We start from the raw sequence: 21,567 nt of genomic DNA, 5'->3' as shown, positions 1-21,567 counted from the left end.
CTTCTGTGTAGAGTTTGCAAGTTATATCCCTACTGGTTAAATGGGTTTACCCCGAGTTCTTTGGTTTCTCCTTACCATAGAATTTAACGGTATTTGTGAGTGTAGCCTAGCCATTTCTATATTTGGCTATAAGCATACCCCTATTCAGTGTACCAAAGACTAAGTGTTTAATTCAATCAAACAATAATACATTTAAGACCTTCTACAACAAAATGTTTTTTTTTGCCGAATTTTTATGCTTCGTTAAAAGATTTTTGTCTTTAATCTGTCAAGTTATTCATTTAAGTAAAATATCCCTCGTTATTATTTATATATTTATTTCTTGGTCAAGGCAATCGTAATGTTACCAAAGTTAGCCAATTGTTCAGAAGGTGCTTCACTAATACTAGACCTAATCAACATACTGTCCTCCAATTTGTTCGTGACTTTGAAATTTATGGTAATTTAAATCCGAGGTTCCGTGGACCGGGTTATCATCCCATCAAGATATAGTTCTGGCCTACTTTGCTGCTTACCCTCGAGTAAGCGTCAGAACCGCTAGAAAAGACTTGGGATTGTCAAAGGGTTTGTCTGGAGAGTTCTCGACCACCATCACATCCATCCTTTCCGAGATACCCTCCCCTCAAGCACTACGTGATGGAGATATGACGCGAAAATTTTACATTTGCAACTGGCACCTGAACATGGCACACGAATATCCGAATTTTCGACGTCTAATGCTTGTTTTCCACCAGCGCGCGTCAAAAATCGACACTCAGCTTTGAAAAGTGCAAACGTTCTTACGCGCGTAAAGAAAATAACATTATGACGCACGCTACTCCACTGGCGCGCGCAACGACGCGTTTCTCAGCTTTGAAACGTTCAAACGTTTTTACGTGCGTAAAGAAAATAACATTATGATGCGCGCTAGTGGAAAACAAGCTTAATGGTAATATCTGATGAATGCTCTTTCTCAAAATATGGTCCTTTCAACCATCAGAACCAACACATGTGGAGTTATGTCAATCCTCACTGGAGATTTCCTCATCACCATCAAGATAAATTTAAGTTAAACGTCTTGTCATGTCTGATCGGAAATCATCTTACGGGACCGTTTTTTCTTTCACCTTGTCTTAATGCGCAGAAGTACTTGGCCTTCTTATAAAAACGAAGTTGCAAACGAGTTGGAAGCACTTCCATTGGCCGATGTTTGACGACTTTGGCTTGAGCCCGACGGTGGTCCAGCACATCAACAGCTTGATTTTGTGGAATATCTCAACGCGACGTTCCCTGAGGGACGGATTGGACGACAAAGTCCCGTTCTTTAGCCTGCAATATCGCCAGACTTAAGCCCGCTCGACTTCTTCCTGTGGGGTTTAATCTCGGATCACGGTATATCGAACGCCTGTCACCACTGTTGACGACTTTCGTCAGATAATCATCGACGCTTGCCATTGACTCCTAGTATGATTCAGAGGTCATTTCGGTCCGAGATCTGCATCGCAGCAGAAGGAGGAATTTTTTAACCATACCTGTAATTTATTATTTTGACCTTTTATCTCTTTTGAACTTTATTACCTTAATACATTTTGTTGCGTGTCAATAAAAATAATATCACTATGAGTTGTGCATGGACAAATAGTATCTCCTAATGTATCTAGTAGATCTTAAATGTATTTGTTTGATTGAATAAAAAAACTTATTATTTGGTACCCTAAATAGTGTTATGCTTGTAGCTAAATTTAGAAATGGCTTCGCAAAAGCTATTTTAGGTAGTTCCACCTTGTTTTTATCCACGACGTAATATCTAAGTGAAAATTTATCTTTTTCGATGGAACAAATTTTATTTGTAGATTGGAGAGTACGCATTACAATTTTCTTATTGAAACGTTTTGACTGATGCTTATCGGTCAAAAGCTATTTTAAATGGTATTTAAAAACGGTTTTTATACTGAAATAATTTAATATCTGTCAAAAAATGATTTTAATAGCCTTTTTGTTTATTTGGGAGGTAACTAAAAAAAGCGAAACTATGATATTTGGCCTCCACATTTACTAAGTGATTGATGCAGGGGAAAGGTAATATACATTATTTTCACCAATTATTTCCTTAATTTCGGCCAAAAATTGGGATACTCCGTATTCAAATAACCCAATGCATATCAAAGTAGGAGCTTCCGTCTAGGTTATTTTTAAAGTAATAAAGTAATTTAATTTTTCCCATTACCAATCTTTCCCTAGCACCAAACGTGGAAACCATTAACCAGTAATGATATGAGGTCATTACATGTAGATATACATATACGCAAACATACTTTTAGTAATAAGACACTCGATTTAATAAATAGTACTTTAGTAAAGTTAACTCTGAGATGTGCTTGCAAATTCAATGGTGACTTCGTCTGTCGTTCTTTTCAGTTTTTTCACATAAAACATCATAATCAGAGCCCCTATAATAATGCCAACCACCATCATACCAAATCCCATACCTCCGACAGCAGCTGAAATTATATTAAATTCATTTATATTAAAATACTACTATTTCTTTTGATAGTAAATATGGTTAATTAAGAACAGGTTGCTCCTAAATAGTCTTTGAGCGATTAAAACTTAATGCCATTAAATTTTGTTTTAGTTGTTTTCAAATTGCTACTTAATTAAAGTATTAAAAAAGTTTAAAATTGTAAGTGAGATTCAACTTACAACATTTTATTTGTAATACATATATTTTCCCCGTATTATTTTGAATAATACAGATTAACAAAGATATTACACAAATTTCACTGGGTATTATTCGTATTTTGGTAATATTTCCCGGTATCAAAATTTACTTTTGCGGTAATGCGATATTATTTCAATGTTACACCGTATTGGGAGACGATTGCAAACTGTATTAATCTAAATATTTTCGATATTTCTCAATATATATAAATATTCCGCAAAAATTAACAGTGTTATTCGTATAATGCTATTATTATTATTTGTAATATATGAGAAATTTTCTCGTTATTACAATGCTTTTTTAATAATACTACGAATTCGAAAGTCTTGCAATATTAAAATAATACTGTTATCTGAATGGTATTAAGGTAATATCAAGTGAAATCAACCAACCCTTTTTATTGATTTGTCTACATAGTTGGCAAAAAACCGGCTTTTAAAATTTAAAAATCCAGTATGGTTAAAGCCGGTTGGAACCGGTGGTTGAGTTTGCAAGTTCTCTCCCCACTGGTTTAATAGGTTTCCCCCCGAGCTCTTCGGTTTCCCCTGCCATAAAAACTTATTGAGGTTAACGGTAATAGTTAGTGTAGGGAGCTGTTGGCTCGCGTGGCATGCAGGGCTTGCCACCACCATGGACTAATTAACCACGAGATTACCATGCGGTGCTAATATTTTAGTCTTTTAAATGAATCGTCGTAAAAATTTAGAATGTCGAACTTTTTCGGTCGTACAAATAGTAAAATATTCTGCTTACCGTCTGAAAGCAATTCCCAAATTTGTTACGGTAATTATTATTATCATAATATAATATTATTAATAAATATAAATGATTGTACCAAGGCTTAATAGTTGTTTACCTTTTTTTGATGATGAATAATTTCGAATCTATCTTAGAATCGGAGGTGGAAAAATATCATTTAACTATACCAATTATACTAAAATAATAATTATAATTATAGTTATTTAACGTGATAACATGGATGGTTATGAGAGACGTTGGGGTTTCCTTTGTAAACAACAATCTGAAAATTAAAATCACAACGGCTAAAACCGTTAAAAATCTGTTTCCTGTTTATGACGTTTGAATCACCAGGATAAAAAATATTTGCCTGGCAACGCTGCTGAACGCGTTAACACTTTTTTTTTGGGGTCTTTATAGAGAAATGTTATAGATCTGGGCCGTCCCTGTTGTTAATTAGTCCATGCCACCACCCTCCTACGCATTGTAACCCGGCCACCTGAATTAATGGCTTCAAAAGTCGCTTGATGACTTAGGTCTAAGGTGGTGCCTTGGGTATTATCCTAGCTGATATTAATAAAAAAATGCTCAAATTGCTTATATCTAGCCCTCATTACTTCAAAAATGCTCAAATTACCAGATTTCAAAATTGCGTTTTTGCGCGTGACAGTACTTTTACATTGTGAGGTATAGTACACATATTTATCTGCTTTTATACCCTAACATGGCGGCGTATTTTCACGCCCAAATGAATTTTAAAATCCCCTAATTGCTTATATCTAGCTCTCAATACTTACGACAAAAAGTGAAGGTTAAGTTTTAATTTTTCAATATTTCTAATTCATTTCTCAATATTTTTTTTTTTTAAAAGTGGGTATAACCATGGATTTTGTTCGGTGGATTAAACCAGTCTGGCTGGTTCTTGCCAACAATGTTTGACTAGGAACCTTCTGGGAATGCACAAGCTAATTTAAAATAATTTAATTAAAACTACGTCAGTTATCGACTCCAGCAGATTCAAACCCAAATATTTTTCACCATTTTGAAAATTGGCGCTACCTTGGTGCATTACATTTCCCTTCCAAAACCAATAGTTTCCACCCTCATAAATATCTTAATCTTTATTCATCTCAATTTTCCATAGAAATTATTTCCTAAATTTTAATTAACATTAAATTTATAAAAAGGGTTAGGTCCAAAATTAATGAGAAAACCCACTTAGGTTTCTTTCGAACAAAACATTACTTCTATATTTATATTTCTTAATAGTTATCAATATTTCGTTGTACTACATCCATGCGCATTCTTAACAACCACCTAAGGGTATTTATAGGGCACAATCTTTTTAAAACCTTACAGAATTATCAAATATGAATTATCAAAAATGTCTTAAGAAAAATAATTTCATATTCCCTTTAAAAATTCATTCATAACAATTCTTTATAATTTTATAAAAATTGAGAATTTTAAGGAATGTATCTAAGAATCAGTTAAGAAACGCTACAGAATCTATTTTTCCTAAAAATATAATTTTCAAAAGTTTTGTTCCTTAAATAATCATATTTCTTTTTAAGAATTATCAAGGTATTTACTAATAATAATAATAATAATCAGCTAGACCCAAGTCATATTGCGACTTTTAATGACTTTAAAGTTTAAACAGGTGGCCGGGTTACAATGCGTAGGAGGGTGGTGGCAAGCCCTTCATGCCACTCGAGCCAATAGCTCCCTAAGTAAAATTCCTAAGGTCCCCTTTGAACTCTATGGGATTTTTTTCAGAACATTTAAAACATTTTGGTAAGTTTTAAAAGTTGGTTTTATAAAATAAAAAGTGCTCTTGCCCTACTTTTAATATATTGGCACTCTTACGTCAAAAGATGCAGCTTCATTTAATATCTTCGCACGCTAGAAAAAGCTATATTCCTCTGGCGACTGTACCGCACTCTCATAGCCTTATAAAAGTAAGAGACTGTGACGTAAGAGCTATATTATAACAAGAAGGCCACCACGTTACTTTATTAATAGAACTATTATCAATGTTCCAAGCGTGTGGTTAAGTCCCGTGACAAACAAAACAAAATCAAATACTGCTCCCTACTTGGCTATTGTTCTTTAAGCCTCGGGGCTTTCCCAAATTTCATTCTTTTCCCAGATCGTGGAGATTGGCCAACAAATCAAAACAATCTTCGTTTAAAGTAATCTATGGATAGACTAAAACATGTAGCTGAAACTAAAATCAAAAGTAAAACTTCTTCCAGAGAGGGACGAGATGCCACTGCCTATGGGATAGTCCAAGAAAATCAGGGGAGGGGTAGAATAAATAACTTAAAATATATTTATCTAAAATTACAACACTAACAAGGAGAGTACCCGAGGTGTTTATTTCCGATAAAACGTAATTTTATACCCCGCCAGTTGCTCCAGGTGCACTGGAAGCGCAGTAGCCTTAGATCTTCCAAGTGTATACATATATAACTTCCTGGTAACACTGACCTAAATTGGCTCTTAACAAAATTGATCGCTATGAAATTAAATATTAGAGTTCCACCACTTTTAACTCGAGCAATACTCTAGCCGTAAAGCCCGTAATGACATGTCCTTACTAATTAATTTTTGTTGTGTTTGATTCATGTTTTGTAAATTATTTTAATCGTACGTATTTCAGTGCCTTCTGTAAGTCTTATCTAATAATTACTGACATCATGGGGGGGGGGGCGAAATAATGAAAACTATTTTAGCAAAAATCAAAATTCCTAGAAAAATCTCGGCTTAAATTATTTAGAAATACACTAGAAAGGTTACACTGAATAGCCTAAGTGTAGCCAACAATGAATTCAGATACCTAATAAAATGGGACTGCTGAGATTCTAACAACAAACCCCGTACCGAAAGTTCGTCTGCTTTAGATATTTCATGACGCTTTTTCACACAGACAATTTTTACTATTTGTGATTAAATGCATTCTAATTTTCGATACGCAATATGCAAACGTGGTATCAGAGTCTAATGCCACATTCTTGGTACCTGAATGCCTTCTTGGAATATAAAATTATTTTCGATAATTATAGAAGACTACGAAAAATATAATTAAATAAGAATATGATAATGTTTAAGAGTTCGCAAGATTTCTTTTACGTTCTCAGTAAGCCACAACCTGTTCTTCATTAACCCTTTGCATAATCGGTCTCTTTCAAAAATTGTTGGCGCTTACCAGGATCGTATCGAGTGGATTTATCTTTTCCCGTTTCAGCCGGAGCGCTCATTGTGGCTTCATAACCTTGCAAGTCCTTGCCATTAAATGCGTATTTAACATCAACCAGAGAATTTGTTGTAAAATCAACTTCTTTCAAGGAGTTTTCAATTGGCATTAGAATTGTGGGCTATTTTAAAAATGTAAAAAATTATTTTAAAATGAAGCGGAAAACATAAAGCGAAATTTGTTTTTACAAAATCTTACAGGGAAACAAACACATAAAGCGACGCCGTTGAAAGTTCGTTTTTAATACATTTAATTATAGCTAGATGGCGCTAATTTAAACACTTATTTTCAACGATGTTGTTAGTAAAAACTATATTTTTCAATTCAGGACATATTTGGGGTTTCAGACGGTTGGCGCCATCTGGTAAAACTTTTGGGATTTAAAAATCAACCTCTAATGGCATAACCACTGTGAAAGTATCTACTCATTTTCCAAATGTGTATGGGATATACAACTTACTTCGGACATAGGATCAAAATCCATGTTGATAATAAACTTCTTTTGATCCAAGGTGTCTTTGATTAGAGACACGGCCTTAGTAAGATCAACACCTGTCTTTGCGAATTTCACATCCCCAGAAATTTTGGGTTTATCAAGCAATGTAAAATAAACGTTAATATTTCCACTCTCTTCGGAGAATAATGCCTGTAAATTGAACAGCTTAAATTACCAAAATTAGGTGTATCAGAAGTGTATAACTCACTTTACCAATAAAGTTATTCGCCTAAAACATGTACCTTCGTTTCTTAAATCTGATTTTTACACAGGTATTCTTTAAGTGGTGTAATTTTAAGGTTTTTAATAGTTAGGCGTAGTGACACATTTGGCAAAGATTCAGCCGTAATGCTGCGTATGCTTCCAAAAATACTCCTTTTTTTCGAATATTATTCATGCCACTGGTAAGTAATGATAAATATAGTAAATAATGGTATATATGGTAAATAATGCTAAATATGGTAAATCATGCTATATATCGTAAGTAATAGTAAATATGGTAAAGAATGGTAAATCTAGAAAATCATTAAAAACACGGATTATATCAAGTTCATTTTCATTACTCTACAAGTTTGTTCTAAAACTTGAAGGTTTAATCGTTGCCTACGTTATTATAATAACGTAGGCAACGGTTTAATCTTCATAAATGTGGGTTTATACTCTAAATAATTCATGGAAATATTTTATTTACCACTTTTCCCATTTTATACCATAACGCTATTTACCACTATTTACCACCTGTTAAATACCAAAGTCCAATTTGGAACTCTATTCTTACGGGAAAATAGTACCCATTGTAGGTACATGTTTCAATTTTACGGCGTAGGTGGATACTTCTATGGTAAGTGATATATTATAAACTTCTGGTTCTATTAATTTTTGTCTAATATTACATTCACTTCTTGAACTCGAAGAACAGACTCCAAACTAGCATACTTGGCTGTGTTCAGTCGAAAGCTATCCTTGAACATGTTTTTGAGATTTTGAATTAATTGTCTGTAATCGCCTGTAATAAAATTAAAATGATTAAACTACGATGGCTTTTCTACAAAGTGTTTTTTTATACTTTTAAATTGTAATACGAAAGATCTGCGTTCATGGTTTTCAACGCAACCGGAGATGTCGAAAGATGATAACGGAATCGCCGTCATTTTGAACTTGTAGTAATTGATTTCCATGTATCCGATTGCGTCTTGTCCATCATGCTAAATTTCAAATTAATAAATGCGATTATCTAAAAAAATTCGCCTTAAAACTTTGGGCCTCCGATTTTCAGAGGCCCGAAGTTTTAAGGCCTCTTGAGGGGGGTGCAAAACGGGTCCCAAAATCACACTGCGCCTAAGATAGAGGTCGGGGATGGTTAACTTTAATTCAATAGATAAAGCTCTAAAAATTATTCGTAAAACGTTTTGACAATTAATTTATATTTCTGTATTATCCGATTAATTTTTTGATAAATTTGTAAAATTAATCGGAAAAACGACGTTTTTTTTTCGATTAAAAGCTCAAATTTTACGAAAAATACATGTTTTTCAATCATTTTCCGAAATATTAACCGGTAAATTTCTTTGTTTACATTTTTTCCCCGGAAAAAATCAATTAAAACATGGATAATGATTAGCGTTCCCGACCTCTAGCCTAAGAGCCTTAAATGGTATAAACGCGTATCAGCTAGGGCCCACTATCTTCTGTACCCATAACAGTTTAAATCAAAAACTTTAGCAGATGCGCTTCATAGATGGCGCAGGAATTATACTCAGATAATTCGTTTTGGTTGATACCATTTCCAAAGGATATCATTGTGGCGCTTTGATATCTTCAAACTGAGCGTATATACAGGTTTAAGTTAGAAGAAACCACCTATGGACTGTGCGAAGGATGATAAAAGTTTTTTAATTTCTTCAAATTTGTTTAGGGTTTAGCTATATTATCCCTTTTAATTATGGACTAATCTACTTTTTCGCGTATATACAGTGTGTTTCAAAAGTTTATGCTGCTTGGTTTGCACTTGTTTCCGCCTACTTCCAGTAGCTAGTAGGCCACAGTTTGAAGCTCTCTGGCGCTCTTTTAACTCATCGTAAGAAAATGGGGAAAAACAGGCATACTTCTCAACTAACTACAACTCCTTAAAATTTTGGCATAACCTTTTGAAACACCCTGTATAGACCCTTTAGAGGGCTTCGTCGCTTTTGGTTCTAGCAATGTGGAGCCCTCTATTTAACGAAGCTGAAAGTTAAATATATAAACGTAATTTTATAAATAAATTAGTATAAATATTATTATTAAGAATTAAACTAGTATTAATTTAATTATTAAGAATTAAAATAGTATTAATCTTAATATTAAGAATTAAACTAGTATTAATTTTAATATTAAGAATTAAAATAGTATTAATCTTAATATTAAGAATTAAACAAGTATTAATCTTAATATTAAGAATTAAACTAGTATTAATCTTAATATTAAGAGTTAAACTAACATTCAATCAAAATTAAGAAATAAATTAACATTCAATCAAAATTAAGAAATAAATTAACATTCAATCAAAATTAAGAAATAAATTAACATTCAATCAAAATTAAGAAATAAATTAACATTCAATCAAAATTAAGAAATAAATTAACATTCAATCAAAATTAAGAAATAAATTAACATTCAATCAAAATTAAGAAATAAATTAACATTCAATCAAAATTAAGAAATAAATTAACATTCAATCAAAATTAAGAAATAAATTAACATTCAATCAAAATTAAGAAATAAATTAACATTCAATCAAAATTATGAAATATATTAGTGTTAATATTAGTATTAAGAATTGAATTACCATTCAATTAATAGTAAGAATTAAATTAACATTAAATTAATAGTAAGAATTAGATTAACATTAAATTAATAGTAAGAATTAAATTAACATTAAATTAATAGTAAGAATTAAATTAACATTAAATTAATAGTAAGAATTAAATTAACATTAAATTAATAGTAAGAATTAAATTAACATTAAATTAATAGTAAGAATTAAATTAACATTAAATTAATAGTAAGAATTAAATTAACATTAAATTAATAGTAAGAATTATATTAATAGTAAGAATTATATTAATAGTAAGAATTAAATTAACATTAAATTAATAGTAAGAATTAAATTAACATTCAATTAATAGTAAGAATTAAATTAACATTCAATTAATAGTAAGAATTAAATTAACATTCAATTAATAGTAAGAATTAAATTAACATTCAATTAATAGTAAGAATTAAATTAACATTAAATTAATAGTAAGAAGTAAATTAACATTCAATTAATAGTAAGAATTAAATTAACATTCAATTAATAGTAAGAATTAAATTAACATTCAATTAATAGTAAGAATTAAATTAACATTCAATTAATAGTAAGAATTAAATTAACATTCAATTAATAGTAAGAATTAAATTAACATTAAATTAATAGTAAGAATTAAATTAACATTAAATTAATAGTAAGAATTATATTAATAGTAAGAATTAAATTAACATTAAATTAATAGTAAGAATTATATTAATAGTAATAATTAAATTAACATTAAATTAATAGTAAGAATTAAATTAACATTCAATTAATAGTAAGAATTAAATTAATATTCATTTAATAGTAAGAATTAAATTAATATTCAATTAATAGTAAGAATTAAATTAATCAACTTATTGTTAAATTAAAATTAAGAATCAACTTATTATTAAATTAAAATTAAGAATCAACTTATTATTAAATTAAAATTAAGAATCTACTTATTATTAAATTAAAATTAAGAATCAACTTATTATTAAATTAAAATAAAGAATTAATTTAAGATTAAATTAAAATTAAGAATTAATTAATACTAAATTATTATTAAAATATTATTATTGTGCTTTTAGCGCCAGATGTTTGGCCGGACTATACATGTATTTAGCGTTTTGGCAAGTATTTCTTCAAACCTTTGCTAAGAACTCCCATTGATTTATACTAAACATTTAGAGATTTTGTAAATAAACCCTTGTTTAGGCCAACCTTTGTGCTATAAACTCTTGTTTCTTGTACGGGAATGGAATATCTTTCTCCTTTTTCAGTTTCTTGGTGCCAGCCATCCTGAGATCAAGAGAAAATCATTCTTACACCAAATACACAGTTGAGAAGGAACCCACTTCTAATAAAATTAAAATAACACAACTGATACCAAAAGTAAATAGAGGGAGAAAGTCTATCACTCCCTTCAGATTTTACCTTCCACCATGCTTGACATCCTTTTTAAAGAGCTAAAGATCACGTGATATTTCTAACCAATAAGGATAGCACATTACGCGCGAAGTAGTGCATTTGTGGTATTCCGGTCCGCGCTCAAGATGAAAATTTTGAATTTTATTCCCTGGCAACCATGTCACCGCCTCGCGATTTCAAATAGTCTATCTGTCAAATGCTGACCATTATTTCCTTCGATAACGGTTGACTTTTATTAATAATTACTATATCAATTGTAAAATAAACAAAAAAAGCTCGTAGCTATAGCTATTATTTCAGTTAAACTTGCAAATTGTTAGGCCTTAACATCGTATATTTACCAAATAGTCCCGATCTCTGCTCTTAGATGGTGCCACGCTCTCCACGATTTAAATGAGCGTTATTCTAGTTACGGTTTATTTCTTTTCAAAAGTCGTGTTATTATTTTTAAAATGTCGCATTTTAGTTTCTATCATATATCTACTTTATTTAGGAACTAAATTAACCAAATTATCGAAAGCAAAAGTTTAATATTCACGTATTTTATAGAGAACTATTTTTCATCGTGGCGGAGTACAACCGTTACCTTTGTGTCCCTGTAAAGAGGCGAGGGGGAAGTCATTTCCGAAGCCCAAAAATTTTACCCCTCAAATAAGACGTCGTGCGGTTGGACCCAAGTGCCAGACTTTCTCCCCCTATTTACTTTTGCTGATACTTCATGGCTTTAAAAACATTATTTTAATGTTATAAACGTTAAAATTGCTAGTGCTTGACAAGGGGTCACGTACCCGAAAGCTCGCAATTTTTACGTTTATAACATTTAAATAATGTTTTTAAAGCCATGAAGTATTAGTTGTGTTATTTTAATTTTATTATCAATTTTTAACCATGGATACAAAATTCAATTTATATAACCCACTTCTAAGCTATAGATATGTTCCCCTTGACTACAATTATATCTAATTAATTGTTGGTAGAATAAATTCTAAAAAGGAGACATCCCGAGGTGTTTCTCCGCGATTTGTTTCAAACTCGGGGGTTAAGTAGACCTTCATGTAAATTGAAAGCTAATAAAGTGAAAAAATTCAATTGCCATTCGTTTTGCCATGGCAACCAAAAATATTTTTCACAACTCAAGTTTAAACTTTATCTACGTAAAATAGCATGGGGGGAAAAATTAAAAAAATTAAAAATTAAAATTTTGGCAAAACAATTGGGTAAAATTGATAAAATTGGATAAAATCGATAAAAATGGGTAGAATCAATAAAATCGTAAGGGTGTACAATCCGTGATTTACCCATGCACGCAAATTAATAATTTCAAACTGTGCAATAGTGGATTTTATTTGAAAACTTAAAAGTTACTTTTTAATTTTGATAGAATTTTAATTTTGAAAAAGCTTTGACAGTAAGTGAAAATAAGCTGTCGAAGGAGATTGCTTCCAGGGCCGTAACCACGGGGGGGGGGCATTCAGGCCATGCCCCCCCCTGAAACGTATGGTTGTATGTACAATTTTTATTTATTTTTTATTTGCTTCCATTGCGTGCCCCCCCCCCCTGGCCCTAAATGGGTTAGAGTGTGCAATAACTGGTGGCTTTACCGGGGAGTCGGGGTCCGGCTCTTGTAACCCATAAGGGCGGTAGCGCACTGGGAGATGTTAGCTCTGATCAAATGGTCCTATCTCCACCTCCGACTTCGGTCAGGTTTGGGCTGGATACTGAACTTCGGTTCAGGCTAACGGAGAGGGTCCAAGCAAACTGGCCGCCTCGGCGGATTGGGTAGCCTGCTTTGGGGCGGCGGGCCTCCATATGCGGGCACGGAGCTGTGCCGGGTTACTTGGGCTGCTGTGTGCTCGTCGTTCCCCTTTAGGAGCTCTTTCCAAAGGGTTTGGCTCCTTACCTTCATAGGTAGGGTGTCGGCTGGAGTTGCTATAGCATCCATTCTAAATCCCACTGCTGTGTGCGAAGTGGGGATTGGTCCACCCATTGCTGCACCTTCTGCTGGGTTAAGTGGCTTGCGTCAAAGGTGAGACCATCAGTAGTAGGGTTCTGCTACCCATGCTGGATTTGTCACCTGTCCGGGCTAGGGGGACGCTGGCGTAGGGCACTATGATGATAGGCCTCCGGTGGTATGGTCTCTGTTACTAGGTACACCGGGCTATAAATTCTGACACCCCCCCCCCTGGTTACGGTGCTGATTGCTTCCCTTAGTAGTTACACGCACCGCCCAATTTATTTGTGGCGATTGTCGGAATTTCATTATTTGGTCAACCACTCGATAAACGGGGTTTATAGGCCCTTTAAGAAATCACCAGCTATCAAATTGGTTCCTCAACTTCATGAAATTAAATTAACCCAATATAATAAATAATAAATATTTACCGTTGTAAAGTAGACCTCACGATAAGCATTTGTAACTCCTTCTTTCAACTTGACATCTTGATCTCCACTCCAAGTGTCGCACAATATATCCCTCGTTTCGTACTATTTTATAATACATTTATTACGAATATCATTCTAAATTATTAAAAGGCAAATCAATAGATTTACCTTTCCTTTGTAAAACAGTTTATCACTATCAAAATTAACAACTTCGTCCTTTGTAACCATTTCTAATGTTTTGCCATCGTCCGATTTCTTAGCAAAAAATGTAAACTCTGGAATTGTGGAAACAACGCATTGACCGTAGGTTTTTTCAGTGTAATAAGCAATTCCTAAGAAAAACAATTTAAGTGATTTAATAAATATCTCAAAATCCTCTAAAGACGGAGTTAGAGACACGAGTTTTTTAATTGAAATTTTCAACGTATTTTGTGAACATGACGTGGACGACACGCTTGAAATTTGGTATCAAACGCGGCATTCTCGGTGACATTTTGGGGTATGCGGTAATTATTAACTGGTTTATCTGTCTGCCTTTTTGTTTGACTGTCTGTCTGTTTGTCTGTCTGTCTGTCCGTCTGACTCGCACTTACAATTAGGAATTAGGTTTTATTTAGGTGAAGTAGAAATTAATTTTTATTTTGGGGAATTAGGAATTAGTTTTATTTGTTAGAGCGACCACAATTATGGTCAATGTAAGTAAGTGAATATGTTGCTTTTCTTGAATATAGAATGTAAAATAAATTAATCACTTGAAATTGGTAACCTGAGTGCTCAATGTTGGTAGTCGTCAAAAGGGCATACGACCATTTAAGACGATTTTATAGGACGAATCTTAGTCACAACCGAGGTAGCAACAACACGTAGATACTACGTGTTTTATCGATGTCCCTAAGCCATGTGGAAACACGTTCGCTTAACTTTGATCATGTCACCACTTACAACGTGTTTTTAGTGTTAATTTACGTTTACTTTTCGATTATGTGATGAACTTATAAATTTATAGTCGCATTGATTTTAGAAACATCTGCGGTGTTAATGTATTTGAAATATAGAGTATTAAGCTCTCATGGTTTGTCTACAAAGCGGCTATTATTCGTGTGTTCAGTTGTTATTGTTTGTGTGTTAGGCGGTAATATTTATTGTATTAAACTTTTATTGTTCGTGTATTTAGATGTTATTTTTCGTGTATAAAGTGGTTCTTTTTCATATATTAAGCACTTATATTTCATATATTAAGCGCTTACATTTCTTAAATTAAGCTTTTATTGATCAGGTATTAAGCGCTTATTTTTTGTGTATTAAGTAGCTATATTTCGCGTAATAAGTAGTGATATGTCATGTATTATGCGGTTATATTTCGTTTATTTTACGGTTATTGTACAGTTCTAATCGCTTATTGTTCGTGCTATAAGCAGATATTGCTCGTGTATTAAACGGTTATATTTTGAGTATTAACGCTTATTGCTTGTGCATTAAGCGGCTATATCTCGTGTATTAAGCAGATATTAATCTGTATTTAGCCAAAAAACTACATATTAACGAATCGAGTTAGTTATTCACCAAACATATACTTGAGCGCAACGCAAAGCTAAACTTCATTTCAACCTAGTAATTTATCTACTATTTATACACGAAATATCTACCTTCTTCCCAATCACAGTGATATCTTTACCAATTATATACGTAACCACAACGCGCAGCTGAGCACCTATCCAGCCTAGTTATAAATCTACTTTTGCACAAGAAAAAACTTCTATTTGTCTCAAAATTAATTACCAATAAATAAAATTAGTTTAAAAAACGTTCATTTTAGCAGTCATACAAACATTACAATTTAGATATGTTTCTTTTTAAATTAGTTGTGAAAATGCTTTGGCCACCTACTACCAACTTCTTATTTTTCATGATCTAGTATCTCAGTGACAAATTGACATATTCCGACCAAACCAATTTCAATTAAGGGTTGAGGGTAGGACCATTTAACAACGGCTAACATCTCACAGAGTGCCACCGCCCTTATGAATTACAAGAGTCGGACCCCGACTCCTCGGTAAAGTCACCAGTTATTGCACACCGTGGCCCATTAAGGGCCAGCTCACTATGTCAGTCCACCACTAAATCACCGATTTACCTGTATTAAAATCGTAAATAGCCGAAATGGGTTGTTCTTTTTCGAAAAGTTGAAGCAAGATTAGGTCTTCCACCAGACTAGGATAGAAGTCTTGACGGGCCAGCTTTCGACCGTAATCGTACCATATCTTCAAAACAAAATACGTTTAAGTTCATACGTAAATGGTGAAGATAAAAGGTTTAGTTACCTCTTCGTACCAATCCTGAGTAACTTGTTTAATTTCTCCTTTAAAATTTTCAACCGTAATTATAGATTCAATTCTGGTGCTAAGTGTATCTGTCATTTGAGGAATTTTCATGCTCGTATCTCTGGGTTCACATCTCATTCTGGGTGGTGGCTATTGAAAATATAACTCGTTTTTTTTTAAAATAATATTATAAATAATACCAACTTAAAACTATTACGTAATTGAAGTTGTACTTAATTTTATTCTATTAAACGAATGAAAATTATACTAATTATTCTATAATTGAAAACGAAACCAATTATCCAAATATTATTCGATACTAATGAAATAAATTAATTTATTTTGGTAATGTGAAACTAAACCTAATTATTCAAAAACTAACCAAATTATTCGATAATTGAAAATTCATAAAAAGTTATAAAATAATTTGAAAATTCAAAAAAGTTATAAAATAATTTGAAAATTCAAAAAAGTTATAAAATGATTTGAAAATTCAAAAAAGTTATAAAATAATTTGAAAATTCAAAAAAGTTATAAAATGATTTGAAAATTCAAAAAAGTTATAAAATAATTTGAAAATTCAAAAAAGTTATGAAATGATTTGAAAATTCAAAAAGAGTTATCGGATATTTGAAAATTCCAAAAGAGTTAACGGATATTTAAAAATTCAAAAGAGTTATCGGATATTTGAAAATTCAATAATGAGTTACCCGATATTGGAAAATCTAACAGAATTATTCGATAATTAAAAATATAATCAAATTATCCGATAAATGAAAATCTTGTAAAATTATCCGATAATTGAAAATCTTGTCGAATTATCCGATAATTGAAAATTTGGCCAAATTATCCGATAATTGAATATCTAACCGAATTATTCGAATTATTTCGACAATGTTGAAACTGGACCTAATTATTCGAATTATTTCAATAATGTTGAAACTGGACCTAATTATTCGAATTATTTCGATAATGTTGAAACAGGACCTAATTATTCGAATTATTTCGATAATGTTGAAACTGGACCTAATTATTCAAACTATTTCGATAATGTTGAAACTGGACCTAATTATTCGAACTATTTCGATAATGTTGAAACTGGACCTAATTATTCGAATTATTTCGATAATGTTGAAACTGGACCTAATTATTCGAATTATTTCAATAATGTTGAAACTGGACCTAATTATTCGAATTATTTCGATAATGTTGAAACTGGACCTAATTATTCGAATTATTTCGATAATGTTGAAACAGGACCTAATTATTCGAATTATTTCGATAATGTTGAAACTGGACCTAATTATTCAAACTATTTCGATAATGTTGAAACTGGACCTAATTATTCGAACTATTTCGATAATGTTGAAACTGGACCTAATTATTCGAATTATTTCGATAATGTTGAAACTGGACCTAATTATTCGAATTATTTCGATAATGTTGAAACTGGACCTAATTATTCGAATTATTTCGATAATGTTGAAACTGGACCTAATTATTCGAACTATTTCGATAATGTTGAAACTGGACCTAATTATTCGAATTATTTCGATAATGTTGAAACTGGACCTAATTATTCGAATTATTTCGATAATGTTGAAACTGGACCTAATTATTCGAATTATTTCGATAATGTTGAAACTGGACCTAATTATTCGAACTATTTCGATAATGTTGAAACTGGACCTAATTATTCGAACTATTTCGATAATGTTGAAACTGGACCTAATTATTCGATAAATCGGGAACTGATTATTTATAAATTGGGAAACTGAATAGAAGTATTTCTAAATTGGAAAACTGAATAGAAGTATTTCTAAATTGGGAAACTGAATAGAAGTATTTATAAATTGGGAAACTGAATAGAAGTATTTATAAATTTTGAAACTGAATAGAAGTATTTATAAATTGGGAAACTGAAATAGAAGTATTTATAAATTGGGAAACTGAATAGAAGTATTTATAAATTGGGAAACTGAATAGAAGTATTTATAAATTGGGAAACTGAATAGAAGTATTTATAAATTGGGAAACTGAATAGAAGTATTTATAAATTGGGAAACTGAACTAAATTATCTGATAATTTAAAAATTAATACAATTAGTTTAATAACGTCGAAACTGAACCGGATAATTCGATAATTGGGAAACTGCATCGAATTATACAATTCAGCAAAGAAACATTTACCTGAAACAACGTTTGTTTCATAACTGGCGTGTCATCAAAAAACACAACTTCATTTATAGTTTTGGTGTTGGTCCATGTCAGGTTATTCAAATTGGCGTAATAACCACCGTTAGATTCAATTCTCATGGGAACAGTTATGGCTCCGGATGAAGTTAACAAATCTAAATTTAAACTAAATTAATAATCATAATCGCGTCATAAATCGAAACCACGAACCTTTGCTCCAGAAAAACTTGTTCATTTGAGTCCTTTCCATGTGGGGGTCGTAAGTGCAACCGACAAAAAGGTTACATGCCGTATTCCTGAATGAAAGGTCACCGGATTCGTTGCTTTGGGCGTATTTATAAGAACCACCAAAATTAAGAGCTTCGTAGGAATTGTACATTGTGGATCTCTTAGAGGACAGCTCGCTCTGCTTGAAACCCATCAAAAATCTATTATTTGAGTCCTGCATATCTTGAGTCAAACAGATCAACGATGAACCTGGATCTTTATCTAATGGAGCTAAGAGAAAATTGTTATTAAGTTAGTAAATTATATCAGTAATAAATGTAAATATATCAAATTAAACCGTAAATTTAAAAGCAATTACCTCCAGGATGGAGACGCACATAGGACGTCAATTCGTTCTTTTCATAATCAAATAAGTAAGTGGTTTCTTTGCCATTTGATATCGTCAATACTCTGGCTCTCAAATTAGCTGGATCGAAGTACTTTTCCACCCACGTAAACATTTTACTCAGCTCGTCAACTTCCAGTGATTTCATAATGAAGGAATCAGGCACAACAGGTGGAATCAAGCCTTGAGAGCAAATAACCAAATCATTTTCAAGTATTTTAACGCTTATTCACACGAACCTAATATTAATTAAAAACTAGACAATAATGCGTTTTTAATTTAAAATTAAAATGATTTACGCAATAATGTCGTGTTTTTAAATAATATACGGGATGTTGGAGGGGGTGAGTTGAGAAGTATGCCTGTTTTTTCCCATTTTCCTACGATGAGTTAAAAGAGCGCCAGAGAGCTTCAAAATGTGGCCTACTAGCCCCTGGAAGTAGGCTGCAACAAGCGCAAAACCAAGCAGCAGGGAAACGAGAACATTAAGGTTTGGTTTCGTGTGATAGGTAAAAAAGGACTTTGTAAACCAATCGAGGTAAGCCAGCGTCAAAAGGTAAACTTAAACAGTATTTAGAATCCCTGCTGCTTGGTTTTGCGCTTGTTACAGCCTACTTCCAGGGGCTAGTAGGCCACACTTTGAAGCTCTCTGGCGCTCTTTCAACTCATCGTAGGAAAATGAGGAAAAACAGGCATACTATCACCCCCTACAATCCATAAGTTTTAAGAGTGTGAAGGGCTTTCACACCAGCTAATATATTTGTCAAACTGTGATTTAAATCACATTTTAAGTCTGAAGGTCTATTCTACGTTCTTTTTGAAACACAAAGCGTTTGCGTAGGTGGCTCTATGTTAACTGAAAATGTTAATTATCATAATGTGCATGGGTTTTTCCTGAGATTATTTTTAGGTTTTCGGTATTTTAGTATTCATTCCCCCCAAAAGATGGTATACGTAGTAAAGATGAGTCGATTTTCGCTTAAATTTGCTGGAAGGTGCTTCCCCCTAGAAGAAATTTCTGGAATTGATTTGTAAGTTGTTTTTACTCTTTTTGATAGAGCCAAGAGTCGCATAAAAAAACTTGTAATTTAACCGACATTTACAAAGCGCCAATAATATTCTGAGATTTCTCCAGCTATATTTCCGGATGTCGGCCCGCGAGAGTAGTTAAATTCTAAAGTCATCGTGGCCCTTTAAAGGTTTGATTTATAAACAAGTGCATATCCCTAATTATTAAATTTTACATAGTTAGGCAAAGAAACACACGGCAAATTTTGAGACGCGAAGCTGTATACTCATCCACGATTTGGCGGGAAATTCGCTCACAGTGGAAAGTGCGTCGAGTCTGTGGAGGTACACGTTTCATTATAATAGCCTAGATAAGTATATTATCTCCAGTGGTGGATACACTACAACTCGTGCCCCTATGGTTGCTTATTATGGTTCATACTGATGCTTCTCTTCTACCTTTAAGCAGAGTTGAGAGCCGCTAGGCTTAAGCCTAACCAGTATATTGGTTAATCCGTGACTGCCACTCTCGTTAGAGATACATTATAAACTTGTGTTACAACTTATAAATTATAGAAGATTTATAATTTCATTATTCACATGAAAATTAACATTTTAATTGTGTTTATCTACAATAGCGCCCTTTTTATGTCAGTGAGTGAATTACTTTCCCTGCCATCATCGGTTTATACTCGAAGTCACTGTTACCTACGACAACTACCAAAGGCGGGGATTTTTCGGTCTCCGCCGGAAATATAGCCCGCTAAATAAAGTGATCTATGTGAAATATTATTAGATTTTAGTTATGTTATATTTATTGTCTACCACTAATATGAAGTAAGAGATTGAAAGGGATTGCACAAGTTAGAATTTTCATAAAAATATTTTCCCACTTAAAAATTTAATTTAAGGAAACACAGTGACGTAAAAAGATCATGGCAACCCTGTTTTAAAAGATTTTACAACTAAGGACTAGCGATTGGTCAGGAAACTCTTATTTTTCTACGTAAATTAACATTGTTATTTTTCCACACGAGCATAATCACAATGTTAATTAAAATTAATGAAATTAAACTTAAATAAAGGTCAAAATTGGGGACAGTGTTAACAGATTTATGTAGGATTAAAGGTTCTGAAATTCAACACAGGAAGAAAGAGCAAACCTAATATTTTTTAATCCCATTTTCAAATATTCGACTATTTTAAAAGGGAAAATTAATATTTGTAAAATTTTTCACGCTCTATTTGATTTGTTATTCGATTGTTATTTGGTATCACCAAATATTTTGCACCCTGCTAGTTTAACCCAAAAAATATATAAATTATTATAAAAAATGTTTTATACCGCAGTTGGTCTCAATTGGATCACAAATTTCAACATTTCTATCCGCAGCTACTAAACATGCGAAAAATAAAATGGCAACAACGGATAGCCTACAAAGTATTAAAGTATTAATTTAGATTTAACGTTATTTAAATATGTAAAATACTTACATTTTGCCCCAATTATTCAATAATCACAACTAACTCATAGCAAAGAGGAATGAAACAGAGGGGTGTATCACATAACAAACTTGAGATATTGGAATTGATCTAATCTATCGCTTAAT

The 21,567-nt window shown here is 32.3% G+C and overlaps 1 protein-coding gene across 1 annotated transcript; it reads right to left on the bottom strand.

Moving 5' to 3' along the window:
• Positions 1 to 1,914: 1,914 nt before the first annotated feature.
• On the bottom strand, positions 1,915 to 21,519 carry LOC149921972 (uncharacterized). The gene is made up of 15 exons (XM_090162762.1): positions 21,452 to 21,519; positions 21,303 to 21,391; positions 18,923 to 19,132; positions 18,547 to 18,834; positions 18,331 to 18,491; positions 16,141 to 16,290; positions 15,954 to 16,080; positions 13,988 to 14,151; positions 13,820 to 13,921; positions 11,231 to 11,308; positions 8,261 to 8,399; positions 8,088 to 8,200; positions 7,159 to 7,344; positions 6,651 to 6,819; positions 1,915 to 2,480 (listed from the first exon to the last, which is right to left on the bottom strand). Coding segments are annotated over exons 1-15 (2,118 nt in total). The 5' UTR covers positions 21,454 to 21,519; the 3' UTR covers positions 1,915 to 2,340.
• Between the last annotated feature and the right edge of the window lie 48 nt (positions 21,520 to 21,567).

Source organism: Leiobunum rupestre, chromosome 11 (genome assembly GCF_980474605.1).
Source record: "Leiobunum rupestre chromosome 11, qqLeiRupe1.1.hap1, whole genome shotgun sequence".
NCBI lineage: Eukaryota > Metazoa > Arthropoda > Arachnida > Opiliones > Sclerosomatidae > Leiobunum > Leiobunum rupestre.
The sequence above is the reverse complement of the archived record's forward strand: the minus strand, read 5'-3'. Positions and strand labels throughout refer to the sequence as shown.

What these genes read in the sequence shown, in the direction of transcription:
- LOC149921972 (XM_090162762.1), bottom strand. An exon ending in GTGAGGTCTACTTTACAACG is followed by an intron (nt 11,309 to 13,819) that starts GTAAATATTTAT and finishes TCTTGATCTCAG; the next exon opens with GATGGCTGGCACCAAGAAAC. An exon ending in CAAGAGTTTATAGCACAAAG is followed by an intron (nt 8,400 to 11,230) that starts GTTGGCCTAAAC and finishes TTTGAAATTTAG; the next exon opens with CATGATGGACAAGACGCAAT.